The 12,888-nt window shown below is 50.2% G+C and overlaps 2 protein-coding genes across 2 annotated transcripts; one reads left to right on the forward strand and one right to left on the reverse strand.

The window, feature by feature from the left end:
• Window positions 1–801: 801 nt before the first annotated feature.
• LOC128332881 (uncharacterized) lies at window positions 802–4,620 on the reverse strand. The gene is made up of 3 exons (XM_053267656.1): window positions 4,271–4,620; window positions 3,930–4,039; window positions 802–1,067 (listed from the first exon to the last, which is right to left on the reverse strand). Exons 1-3 carry the CDS (start codon window positions 4,543–4,545, stop codon window positions 802–804), a joined length of 651 nt encoding a protein of 216 aa, XP_053123631.1. The 5' UTR covers window positions 4,546–4,620.
• A 113-nt stretch (window positions 4,621–4,733) lies between these two features.
• Window positions 4,734–11,624, forward strand: LOC128332866 (carcinoembryonic antigen-related cell adhesion molecule 5-like). The gene is made up of 6 exons (XM_053267639.1): window positions 4,734–4,902; window positions 6,410–6,817; window positions 8,267–8,605; window positions 9,123–9,425; window positions 10,348–10,432; window positions 11,120–11,624. The coding sequence occupies exons 1-5, from the start codon at window positions 4,848–4,850 to the stop codon at window positions 10,383–10,385; spliced, it is 1,143 nt and encodes a 380-aa protein (XP_053123614.1). The 5' UTR covers window positions 4,734–4,847; the 3' UTR covers window positions 10,386–10,432; window positions 11,120–11,624.
• Window positions 11,625–12,888: the final 1,264 nt, after the last annotated feature.

Raw genomic sequence — 12,888 nt, forward strand, 5'->3', positions numbered from 1 at the left:
GCTCACCACACCCTCCCTGCCTGCTTAGAGAGTGGCTGGAAGCACAAGGCACCAGGCCATTGATTTCCTCCTCAGTTGGACTATCTTTAGAGCTCTCTATTTTGCATCAGGAGCTCTCAGGCTCATAGGTGGGGCCACAGCTGGATGTGGGGTGGGGGCATGAAGCTCCAGGGAGGGAGAAGATCCTGCAAGAGGCTTCGTCTGGGTATATTCCCCCCAGCAGCAGCGATCTGGCATGGCGGCCATCATAACAGCTACACTCCCCCATGGAAGCTGCAGAGGGGGGGCAGCGTGGGGAACAGAAGCAAGGGAGCTTCTGGCCACACCCACCCCTCTCCTGCCTTGGTCTGTCACAGTTTGGAAGAGGTTCTCATGACTTTCGGCACAACCCAGGAAAAGTGAAGCACATTCAGGTCCCATCAGCTTCCGTGGGAGATACTGAAGGTTGAAGCTCTTCCACGGGAATCAGGAGGGCATGGAAGTGCCTCTCTTCTTCTGGACTGTGCTTTTGCTTTTTAGCACCCCCTAGTTGTGGTGTGAGGCACTTAGTCATACTTCCTGCTTTTTTTCAAGCTGCATCAAGCCATGATTGACATTTCTTCTCCCTTCCTATTCTATAGCTTGGAACAGAACAGAACAGTAGATCTGAACCCCAAAGTGGTGGGCTCTAAGTAAGGCATTACTCACGGAGCCCGAAGTAAAGGAGGGTTCTGATCATTGCTATCACAGCCAAGCACCCAAGGATGATCCCAGAAATGATCCCAGGAGACAACCTTGGATAATCTGGTACAGGAGGAGAAACTAAAGGAGCAGTATCTGGTGCTGGATATGGAGCTGTAGGAGCAGGATCCGATGCAAGAGGCAGAGTGGTGGGAGCAGGATCTGATGCAAGAGGCAGAGTGGTGGGATTAGGATCCAGTAGGAGAGAAGGAGTCCCAGGAGCAGGAGCAGGTACAAGAGGTGGAGCTCTAGGAGCAGATTCCGGTATGAGAGATGGAGCTCTAGGAGCAGATTCCGGTACGAGAGATGGAGCTCTAGGAGCAGGATCCGGTACGAGAGGTGGAGCTCTAGGAGCAGGATCCGGTATGAGAGGAGGGGTGGTGGGAGCAGGATCTAGTAGCAGAGGAGCTGCTGAAAGAGGAAGATTTGGTACAGGAGGAGAAGCTGAAGAAGCAAGATGCAGTAAGAGAGAAGGAGCTGTGGGAAGAGAATCTGAAAAAACAGGATTTGTTGCAGAAACAAAGGCTGAAACAATAGGATTTGGGGGAGGAAGAGCTGAAGGAGTAAGATGTGATATAGCAGCAGGAGAAAGAGTTTTACAAGCAGGATCCGGGGTAGAATGAAAAGCTGAAGAAGCAGAATCCTGTATGAGAGGAGGAGCTGAAGGAGCAGAGTCTGATACAGAAAGAGGAACTGAAGCAGTAGAATCTGATATAGAAAAAGGAGCTGAAAGAGCAGGGGTTGATAAGGGAGGAGGAGTTTTAAGAGCAGGATCTGGGATGGAAGGAAAAGCTGAAGGATCAGGATCTTGTATGAGAGGAGGAACTGAAGGAACAGAATCTGATACAGAAGGAGGAAGTAAAGGAGCAGGATCTGATATGGGAGGAGGAGCTAAAGGAGCAGGATCCGATACGGGAGGAGGAGCTAAAGGAGCAGGATCCGATACGGGAGGAGGAGCTAAAGGAGCAGGATCTGACACAGGAGGAGGAGCTACAGGAGCAGGATCTGATACGGGAGGAGGAGCTAGAGGAGCAGGATGTGATAGGAGATGAGGAACTGAAGGCGTAGGGTGTGATACAGAAGAAGAAAGAGTTTTAAGAGCAGGATCCAAGGTGGAATGAAAAGCTGAAGAAGCAGAATTATGTATGAGTGGAGGAGCTAAAGGAGCAGGATCCAATATGGGAGGAGGAACTGAAGGAGTAGGATCTGATACAGGAGGAGGAGCTGAAAGAGCAAGAGCTGATAGGGGAAGACGAGTTTTAAGAGCAGGATCTGGGATGGAAGGAAATGCTGGGAAAGTAGGATTGGTTATGAGGGGAGGAGCTGAAGGAGTAGGCTCCAATACAGGAGGAGGAGCTAAGGGAGCAGGATCCCATATGGGAGGAGGTGGAGGAGATGGTGGTGGTGGAGGTGCAGCTGCAAAAGTAAGATATAGTATAGGAAAGCATACCTTTAGGGAATCGATTCTGTCACTGAAGATTTGTATCAGTCAAGTCTGAAACCTTTTTCCAAAGCTGGTGGGATTTGGTGGAGTTTAGTTTTGTGGAGAAATGCAGACATGTATCGCTGAAGTGAACCAACTCTGCAAATAAGCTCTTACTACATACAGTATCTCCCTCGGGTTGGGAAAGGGGGCTGTTTAGACCTTTTTCATGATTTTCAAGGCTGAAGAGGGTCTGTTTGCTGGGATATCTCCTCTTCAATATGTATTGTCTAAAAGCAGAATACTTGCAAATATATTGAATTTGCCAACATTGCCAATTCTGCCATTCAGATGTGGAAAATGAAATTTCCGCTTTGAAACCAAAACGCATGAGCTAAATCTCAAATATCTGAAGGATATTTCAGATCAGGCAGCGTTAAATTTCAATATTTCACAGTACCTATTTGGTATGCAATAATGTTCAATATATTTGAAAGTTTCTGAAGGGTGACATCCAATGCTTAGTACTAAGCAAACTTGAAAAGATGCAGAAGAGGACAACCAAGATGATCAGGGGACTGAAGCGCCTTCCTTACTAGGCAATGCTACAGCATTTGGGACTTATTTTGAGTTTGGAAAAGAGGCAACTATGGGGAGGCATGATAGAGGTATATAAAATGATGCATGGAGAAAAAGGAGTGGACAGAAATAAAAAATTTCCCCTCTCTCACAACACTAGAACCAGGAGTCATCCCATGAAACTGAATGGCCAGGAAATTTAGGACCAACAAAAGGAAGTATTTTTTCACATAGCACATAATTAATCTATGGAATTCTCTGCCATGGGATGTGGTGATGGCCACCTGCTTGGATGGCTTTAAAAGGGGCTTAGACAGATTCATGTAGGGCAGGCCTATCAATGGCCACTAGTCTGGTGGCTGTAGGCCACCTCCAGCCTCAGAGGCACGATGCATCTCAATACCAGTTGCAGGGGAGCAACAGCAGGAGAGAGGGCACGCACAGACCTCTTGCCTGTGGTCTCCCCAGAGGCATCTGGTGGACCACTGTGTGAATGTAAAATGGGATGCTGGACTAGATAGGCCTTGGGCTTGATCCAGCAGGGCTATTCTTATGTTCTTATTGCTGAAGGGCCCAGGTGTTCAGTCCAGCTGTAGAGCTTCATGTTTAAAATGTCTCAATGCACCTGGAGACGGTCACCATATGGGGTGGGTTTGTCTGCTAGCCCATAAGATTTTTGGGGGGTGGGTGGTTGGGATCAAACTAAAGTTGCAAAAGATTCTCAGGTAACAAATCCTTTGGATCATGGCATGGGGAGCCACCTACATCTCTGGATGGGGAAACCGAGCTTTTAGGGAGACAAAAGGGAACTGATGCTTGGACTGTGGTAAATCTATAGATCTTCCTCAAGGATTCTGGCTGCATGAGGGCTCAGAATGGCTGAGGAAAGAAAAGAGAAGGAGTGCATCATACCTGAGACCTTTAGGTACACAGACCCGATCCCTTTAATTTTTCCAGACCGTTCGACTTTCATTGTATATTCTCCAGAGTCACTCAATGTCAGATCTCTCATGATCAGGCTGCAGTATGAGAAAATAGCCTCCCGCTTAGTGTAGGCTTCTGCCTCGACAGTTTTGCCCGTCTTCGGGGAATATTCCAGGATCTTATAACCCTTTTGATTGGGTCCTCGGTACCATTTGCAACAGGAGATGTGTTCCAAGTTTGCTTCTGGGGTCAGGTAGACCAGGTCCCCTTCTTTCAGCTTTGCCGGTATCTGGGAGACAGGAATCTTCGCGATGATGCTGCTGCTGCTGCTGCTGCCGCCGCTGCTTTTCTTGGCTTGAGCGAGGAGGAAGCAGCAAGGACTCAGGATGGAGGCTGCAGGGGGCGGAGGGAGGGAGGGAGGTTCACTCCAAGCCAAAGGGGGCCAGACTGGACAAGAACTATGCAGTCACCAACCCCCATGTTTCGACTCTCAAGCGGGGCTTCAGGTGGACAAGAAACATTGCAGGGCTGCTGGTTTATACAGGCAAGGGGCGACTTGGCGTCCCTCCCTCCTCCCCGAGTCCCCCACCCCCCGCTTTCCAGGGTCCCGACGACCCGCCTCACCTGCTGCTAGCAGCGCGGCCGGCCACGAGCTCTTCCACTCCGGGAGCGCCCAAGTGCGGCTGAGATGCTCCGCCCGCGCCCCCATTCTTGAGCTCAGTGGGACAGTCCCGCCCTCCGGACGCCGCCTGGGTCCCTCCGCTGCCCCCCTCTCCGGCTTCTTCCTGCAGCCCCCCAGTGCCGCTGCTGCGCTCCGTGCCTGGCGAGAGAGGCTCCTCCGATCCAAACGGGCAGCCTTTCCAGCCTCTTCTTCCCCATCCTTTCCCCACTCGGGGCATCTTCCCCCAGGGACAGCCCGGGCCCCGGCTGGCTGTCGGCCCCCTCCTTCTCAGGCGTGGCTGCCAGGAAGGGCCTGGGCGTGGGGAGGGAGCGAGCAGGTGGCCTCTCTGGGGGAGCCTGGCCTGCCGGGCGGGGGGGGGGAGGAGGAGGAGGGCAAGATCCTGGTGGCCAAGCTGGGTTAGACGGAGGCAGCCACAGAGAGCCGCTGGGGCGCTGGAGGGCGGCGGCGGCGGCGGCAGCAGCGGGAAGGAGCCGGAGCGTCCTCCTTCACCTCCGGGCAGTCTCGGGAGGAAACCCCAAGATGGGGCAGCGGGAGGAGAGGCTGAAGAGCTCCTGGCCTGCCACGCTCCTAGCAGGTGAGGGGGGCGGGGATCGGGGCCAGGGAAAGGGCCGGGAGGAGGAGGAGGAGGAGGAGGAGGGGACCCCGAAGGGCTTGGAGGTGGAACGTGGGGAGGCGGAGGAGGTCGCGATCAGGTCCAGCTGTAGGGGCTGTGGGGCTGGACCCCCCCCCGCCATTCTCTTGCACTGCCAGCAACAGCCAGGGGTTCCAGATCATCTTGTTCCATTCTCCCATTTGGGGAGCTCCATAAGGCCCCAATTGCCTCTTCTGCCCATTGATCCAGACGTGCACCGGCACTTAGGCAGTTTTGGAGCCTGGACCTAAAGGCTTTTGGAGGCCCCCTCCTTGCTGGACCCCCACGTTAAGCATCACCCCCCCACACATACACACACACCCCATGACAAACACAGTGTTTTTTTAACATGCGGCGGGGGTTCTTGAGGGTGCAAAAAGCAACTGAACTCACAAGAATGCAAGAATATAAAACAGGTGTGTGTGTGTGTGTGTGTGTATAATATTATATATATATATATATATATATATATATATATATATATATATATATAAAAAACACATTTCGACACACAACATATTCCCATCCCACATATTTCTTTCCCCATTCCCCCCTTCTGTCTCTAAAGCACCCAGCAAGGTCATAATCATACTGGGCTGCCCGGCGTAGAGTGGGCCAGCAGCGACCACACCACCCATGACAGACTAAAGAGGATTTGGGGGGGGCCAGGGGGTGTGGAGGCCCTGGACTTTGGCCCTAAAGTCCAGGAGGAAGAGCGTCACTGCATTGATCCCCTGTTGTTTTTTCACCGTGGTTAAAGGGACAACTTTCCTAAACTCCATAATGATAAGTCAGGTGGCCAAAAGAGGTGCATGATGTCAGCATGAAACCCCCCACCCCCAAATCCTCCTCCAAGGCCTTCAGGCATTCTCAAAACTGGGTCCCCAGATGTTGTTGGGCCAACTACCATAAGCCACAAAGCCCATTGTGGCTGGGGATTGTGGGAGTTGAACTCCAACCACATCTAGGGGCTCAAGTTTGAGAATGCCTGGTCTACCTTGTTTCTAACTAGCGTGATGTTAAATCCCAGTGAGGTTGCATGTTCAATCCTTTTTTATCTCAACTACTGATATCACTGCCATACACATGTAACTCCTTTTATTTTATTTTATTTTAGTTGTCATCTTTTCATTGGCATTATTGATCCCGTCATGATCAGTCAATAATCCTGGCAATGCAGCCCAATCCCCACCCTCTTGTAGAACAGAAGTTCCCAGCTTTGGGAGTTGCAGCAGTCCAACATCATCTGGGGGCCCAGGTTTGGGAATTCCTGGCTTAGAGGTGTGAAATGTGTGTGGAGACAGTGGAAAGGCTGTATAAGGCCAGCCTTGTCTGCTTGAAGCCGCTCTTGAAAACCTAAGCAGGGGTGCAGTGGCATTGTTCTTATCCAGTCTGGTCCTTCTGCTTGAAGAGAACCTCAACCTTCCACTCTTTCTCCCCATTCCTACAGCCTCCATCCTGAGTTCTTGCTTCCTCTTGGCTCCAGCCAAGGAGAGCACCAAGAAGAGCACCAAGAAGAGCACCAGCCCCGACGAAATTCCTGTAACTTGGGAACCAGCAAAGCCAGAAGTAGGAGGCACAATCACCCTTCAACCAAAAGCAAACTTGAAGCACATCTACTGCTGCAAATGGTACCGAGGAGAAGCAAGTACAAAAAAGGTTTATAAGATCCTGGAATATTACCCAGAGACTAAGATAACTGTGCAATCAAGCGCCTACAGTGATCGAGAGGCTATAGAGGGAGCCTGTGTCCTTGTCATCACAGATTTAATATTACGTGATTCTGGGGAATATATAGTGAAGCTTGAAAAACCTGGAAGACTTAAAGGACTTGGGTTTGCAAAAATAAAGGTCTCAGGTATGATCTTAACTCTTTCATCAGCCATTCAGCCCTTGATGCATCCATGAGGGACTCAGTCTAAAGCAGCTTTTGGCAGGGGGAGCCGAGGGGTGGCAAAGAACCTTATTAGGAGACCAAGGATTTTGCTGAACATTAAGCACTTGTCAACAGTGTTCCTTCTAACAAGGATTCCTAGATGTCCCATGATCCCCAGACAAAGGCCATTGCAGCTGGGGATGTTGGGAGTTGTAGTGAACAACATCTGGAAACCCCTTTTAGAGGGAGCAGTGCTTGTCAAGGTAAGGTAATCAATGTTAGTTTATTTACCTTATTAAAGAAGCTGGCTTGGTGTTTTCAATCCCCCCCGCCCAGGAAGTGGGCCAGATTCCTGTTAGAATATTGTCTTTGGGGCTTAGATCCAACCTTCCAGTCTGCTTCCTAGGATAGTTTTCATCTCCTGTCCAAGACCACATGGCAGGAAAGACAGAGATGGGAAGAGAGGTCAGTACCAGGCTGGCTGGAATCTTCAAGGCAGACTAGCCTGCCCTGTTGCCCTGCACACATGGCCACTCTCAAGTGACCAGCTCAGTTGTGGGCCAGGAAGGAAGTTGAGGGGCTGGCCTGGGATCCTGGAGGAGTCTCTTCCTTCTGTGGCCGCACCGGCTTCTGCTGCTTGTTCTGGGATAAAGGGGTGAACGAACGAGGCTTCTTTAAACAGCAGAAGGCTTTACAAATAATTAATATGCACTATAGGACCGTGATATGCGATGACTATATTGTCAGGCACTTTGCTATAAAGTTCCAGCCTGGCAGATGGGGGAGCAGAAAATAAGGGGGTGGGGACACACCACCCACTACCCTTTGCTCCGCCTTGGAATCCTCCCTGTGTCACAACCATTTCTCTGCTGAGCCTCCAGATCTGAATGTTTCCATTGAAGCTCTACTGCGTCCTGACCCTCAGGCCAAACACAAATTTCCCCCTAGACAGAGCTTTTGCGGGGCTCAGTTTCCTTATCCACAAATCCAGGTGGCTTCTAATCCCATTGTCTAAGGGATTTGATAGGTGAGAATCTTTTGCAATAGTAATTCGTTTCCAATAGAAAACTGTGACAAAGTTCTCTGGCATGATATTTCTCTTGTTCGCCTGATGTCCCTCTTGAGAATCTAAATGGGGGTGGGGTGGGGGGTGGCAGCAACATTTTCCTTGTCCAGTATGGCCCTTTTGCTCAAAGTGAAGCTTCCTCCCTTTCTCTCCCCCGCCCCTGCCACCAAACCCTCTACATCAGGCCTGCTCAACCTAGGCCCCCCAGCTGTTTCTGGACTACAACTCCCATGATCCCCAGCCGCAGTGTCCAATAGCCAGGGATTATGGGAGTTGTAGGCCAACATCTGCAGGAGGGCCGAAGTTGAGCAGCCCTGCTCTACATCCTCCATCCATCCTGAGATCTTCTCTCCTCCCTCCTCCAGGCACACGCAGTGACACTGACTTCCATATCGCCTGCCAACCATCAAAGCCATCCCTAGGAGACACTGTCACCCTGAGACCAAGAGTAAGCCTGGGAGGCATCACCTATTGCAAATGGTACCAAGGGCCAAATCAAGAGGATAATAATATGATTGCTCTCTATGAACTGGAGACTCACGACAAAATAACTAGAAAGGCTGTCTATGACCGAGGCTCCATAGAAAAACGCTGTATCCTGGTCATCAGGGATTTAGAATTAAGTGACTCTGGCGAATACACAATGGAAATCAAAGAAGCTGAACTTGTTCGAGGAATCGGGCGTGCATACATAGACCTCTCAGGTATGAGTCACTCCCCTTTCAGCCACTCTGCCTCCCTGATATACCCCGAATTGCCTTCTCTGCTGAGCCTCCAGGACTGAGAGACTCTCTTAACAGTCCATCAGCCAGGCCCACACATTTTGGCCCTTAGGAGACAGCGCACAAAGCGATTTTTGGCTGTGCCTATCCCCCTAGAGATGGGGAGAAGGTTATAGCATTGTGTCTCTTGCAGCATTCTCTGTGTTAACACCCCTTCTTCACCCGTACCTCTAAACGATTAGAGGAAAATGGCAGTGGTTTTTGCACAGAGGGAAATTCTGGTTAAGGTAGGGCTAAGGTTAGGGTCAGGGCGACAATTAACAAATTGTTGTACACTCTCCATGGAGTATGGAGAGGACTCTGAATGTAAGATGCCCCCCTGATTTCATAGAAAGAACGTGTGGGGGGAACCTATGCTTGGATTCAGGTAAACAGGGTCCTTTCCCATCTATCATGTACCAGATGCTGACATTTTGTCTTTGTCTTCCAAATCCTGCAGTTCCAGCCTCGCTTCTTCAGCTGGATCCTTCTTCTTCAGCTCATCCTCCAGTGGCCAGTGATGCTCATCCACCTGTACCAGATCCAATGCTGGATGTCTTAGCTGAGCTGACCACACCAGATCCTGCTCCTTCCGCTCACTCTCCTGTTCCAGATCCTTCCCTTTCTCCTCTTCCTGTTTTAGCTCCTTCTGCTACCCCGGATCCTCTTCCGTCCACGTTGTCTCTGGGCGTCGTTGCTGGGATCGTGGTTTGGTGCTTGATCGTGATGGCCGTCACTGGGGTCCTCCTGTCCTCTTGGCTCCGTGAGTCACAAATCAGAGTCCACGGCCCTGAAGTTCTTCTGATCGGTTCCATTATATTCTGAGCTATGGGACAGCAGTGGAGAGGAGACGAGAATCAAATCTCGGCGTATGCGGCAGGCAGCTTGGGGAAAGCAAGGGGCATGATTAAACGCTGCCTCACATCACAGTTAGGGCTCTAAAAAGCAAGAGCACAATCCAGATGAAGAGAAGGACTTCTGTGCCACTCTGATTTCCGGGGTGGTGGAGGAGATTCAGCTCTCAATGTTTCTCCCCCCTAAAGCTAATGACACCAGAAAGGGCTTCACTTTCCCTGAGTTGCTCCAAAAGCCATTTGCTTTACATCGGCTCCTAAAGACTAAAATGGAAGTGGACGCTTGCTCCAAAGCCTTGGAGCCACCATGGAAAAGGCCCTGCCATAGCCTTCATATGACCTGATCTCCCTCATAGTGAGAGCAGGGCCCTTCTGCTTGACCTCAGTCAGTGGGGCAGGGGGAGGCTGGGTGTGGCCGGAAGCTCCTTTGTGTCCCTTCCCTTCCCCCTGCAGCTTCCGTGGGGAGTGTAGCTGGTCTGATGGCTGCCATGCCAGGTCTCTGCTATGGGGTGGGAGAGTGCCTCGGCTCAGCCTCCTGCAGGTGATCCCCCCTCCCTGGAACTTCTTGGCCCCCCTCCAGCCCCACCTCCTGTGCTGGAGAGCTATTGATATAAAATGTATAGCTATAAAAATAGTCCAGCTGAGGAGGAAGTCAATGGCCTGATGCCTTGTGCTTCCAGTCACTATCTAAGCAGGGAGGGAGGGCGTGGTGAGCCAGGCTGTTTTCGTTCTGGCAGGATGGCAACTGGGGGAAGGAAATTATGGTGGTCAGACTAAAGTAGGACTTAAACATTCTAATGGGTTTGATGTCCATTCTTCCCGTTCCTCCAGGTACCCGTCGTCAGAGAGGCAGGAAGCAGCCTAGATAATTTTGTTCAGCTTCTTCCATATATATGAATCTTCCCCTGCCCATAAGGTGAGGCCTTGTGTGAGTGACTGGCACAGAATCAACCACTCTGTGGCTGGTATTCATATTTCATTTTAGCATCCGTACCGAGTCTCTGCCCCAGTGAATATACAATCTAGGTGAGTCAAAGCAAACAGGTGGGAAAGGATTAGCTTTGGCCACTGAGCAATGAGGATGAAAAAGCAGAGAGGCAGGCTGCCGTGGTTTTAATTTAAGAATTAAATGTCTTAGTCTACAATGTATTGGACCCTTGATTCCAAGGGTGTGAAGAAATGTTTTATGAGGTTCCTTCTGGTGTTAGTGCGATCTCCTGACTATCAGCTTTGCTACTGCCAGCATGACAAGGCTGTGGGTGGATATAGATTGGTCAAGTTTATGCATCAGGGTAGGAAGACACCATAACTCAGGGTGGGGACTGAAATTTTGGGATATTAAATAGAAGATAGGGAACTCCTCCACATCAGACAAAAGGGCCAAGCTAGGTATTAACAAAGGAGCTGACACCAGGACCCATGAAGACTTGAAGATAAGCAAATTTCGGGATTCCTGGGGCTTAAATCTGAGATTCTGCTTACTGCTGCCCCTTGTGGTGACCTTCTGAGCTGCAGCAGCCTTTTTAATTTCCTGCCCCTAGACGGGTCTTGGTCATTGGTTTTTCTTGCAACAGGGAGGATATAAGCAGCTTCTTATCTCCAGCAGGTGGTCTTGAGTGTCTGTTTCTCCTGGTCTGACTCTTTGGTTGCCTAGCCTTTGGCTCTGTTCCTGACTCCCGGCTTGCTGCTTGACCCTTGGTTGGCCAACTGGACTTGACTTGCGTCCCATTGCAGACTTCTGGCTTGGTCCATTTCCTGCCTGCCGGTTCATGGCTGCACACACCCCTGATGCTCCTGGTTCCAGATTCTTACACCGCCTCGAAGCTGCTGCCCACGGCTCAACCAGACAGCAAGAAATACAGCACTGGACTTGCTGATAGTTCTTTCACTTGTCCAAGCACTTGGCTCTTCTCTGCCTACGCAACAGAGTGGGGATTGAGCTGCCATTCCAAGAGAGTCCATAATAATGCCAATACAAAGGTGATAGCAGAGCTCAATCCAGCTTCTCACAAACAAAGCAAAGCATGATCCAAAGCCTGCAGAGTGCTGAACGATAGAGAGTTTTCTAGATTCAGATCAACACCACAGCTGACAACCAAATTCCCAAGAAAAGTACGCTAAAAAGAACAGACCCTGTTCTTACAAACAATGGATGAGGCGATGCCTATTCCATTTCAGACTGGGGGTGGATCCGAGGCCCACATTTTTGGACTATTCCATTGTCTGTTGCAGTGCTGTACCACTTTTGACAGCAGGTGGGGAGTGGTTAGAGTGCTGGACTAGAACCAGGGAGAGCCAAGTTCAAATCCCTATTCAGCCATGAGACTTGCTGGGTGACTCTGGGACAGTCACTTCTCTCTCAGCCTAACCTACTTCACAGGGTTGTTGTGAGGAGAAACTTAACTTGTAGTACACCGCTCTGGGCTCCTTGGAGGAAGAGCGGGATATAAAAAATGTTTTTTTTAAAAAATACTCTCCAGCCCCAAGAAGCTGGGGAGAGGAGAGCTGGTCTTGTGGGAGCAAGCATGACTTGTCCCCTTTGTTAAGCAGGGTCCACCCTGGTTGCCTATGAATGGGAGACTAGAAGTGTGAGCACTGTAAGATCTTCCTCTCAGGGGATGAAGCTGCTCTGGGAAGAGCAGAAGGTTCCAAGTTCCCTCCCTGGCAGCATCTCCAAGAGACAGCTGAGAGAGATTCCTGCCTGCAACCTTGGAGAAGCCGCTGCCAGTCTGGGTAGACAATACTGAGCTAGATGGACCAAGGGTCTGACTCAGTATATGGCAGCTTCCTATGTAAGTGCCCTGAGCAGGGAACTAGCATGCCTTGTGCAAAGCTCAGCTATACCATGAAATCTAAGAGGTTTGTTTGTTTGTTTTTAATGTGGAGAGGTTTTTAAAAAAACAAAATGGCATTCAGCCTAAGCATTTATAGCCTTGCATTTTGCAGTGTCACAGCCACAAAGCAGCTGCACCACCTCCCCTCCTCTTTGTGAGGACCGGGCCCAAGGACAGGTCGGTGACAGAGGTCCTTTGCACCTCCAGATTCTCCCCTTTTGCAATAGCAGCTCTAGGGGGGAATTCCCACTCTCCAGGGAGGCCACAGTGGATTTGGCCAGAGATGCTGCTCACAGGCTGAAATTCCCCCCAAGTGCTGTACATAGGAATTCATATCCCTCCAATGGCTTGCAATAGAAATGAACCACAACTTTAAAAAAAAGAAATACTTTATTCACATAAGTACCACATAGCAAATACTATAAAATTATTAAAATTAAACCGAGTTCTTCTATTTGTGAAGTGATCAAGGGGAGCCATCGTGTGTGTGTGTGTGTGTGTGTGTGTGTGTGTGTGTGTGTGTGTGAATGTCTTTGTT

This window comes from Hemicordylus capensis, chromosome 7 (assembly GCF_027244095.1).
Source record: "Hemicordylus capensis ecotype Gifberg chromosome 7, rHemCap1.1.pri, whole genome shotgun sequence".
NCBI lineage: Eukaryota > Metazoa > Chordata > Lepidosauria > Squamata > Cordylidae > Hemicordylus > Hemicordylus capensis.

Coding starts and splice junctions, on each gene's coding strand:
- LOC128332881 (XM_053267656.1), bottom strand. CDS start 4,545: ATGCCCCGAGTGGGGAAAGGATGGGGAAGAAGAGGCTGGAAAGGCTGC. Junction 4,040..4,270: donor GGCCGCGCTGCTAGCAGCAG/GTGAGGCGGGTC, acceptor CGCCCCCTGCAG/CCTCCATCCTGAGTCCTTGC. Junction 1,068..3,929: donor TTCCTGTCTCCCAGATACCG/GCAAAGCTGAAA, acceptor TCCTGCTCCTAG/AGCTCCACCTCTCGTACCGG.
- LOC128332866 (XM_053267639.1), top strand. CDS start 4,848: ATGGGGCAGCGGGAGGAGAGGCTGAAGAGCTCCTGGCCTGCCACGCTC. Junction 4,903..6,409: donor GCCTGCCACGCTCCTAGCAG/GTGAGGGGGGCG, acceptor CCATTCCTACAG/CCTCCATCCTGAGTTCTTGC. Junction 6,818..8,266: donor TGCAAAAATAAAGGTCTCAG/GTATGATCTTAA, acceptor TCCCTCCTCCAG/GCACACGCAGTGACACTGAC.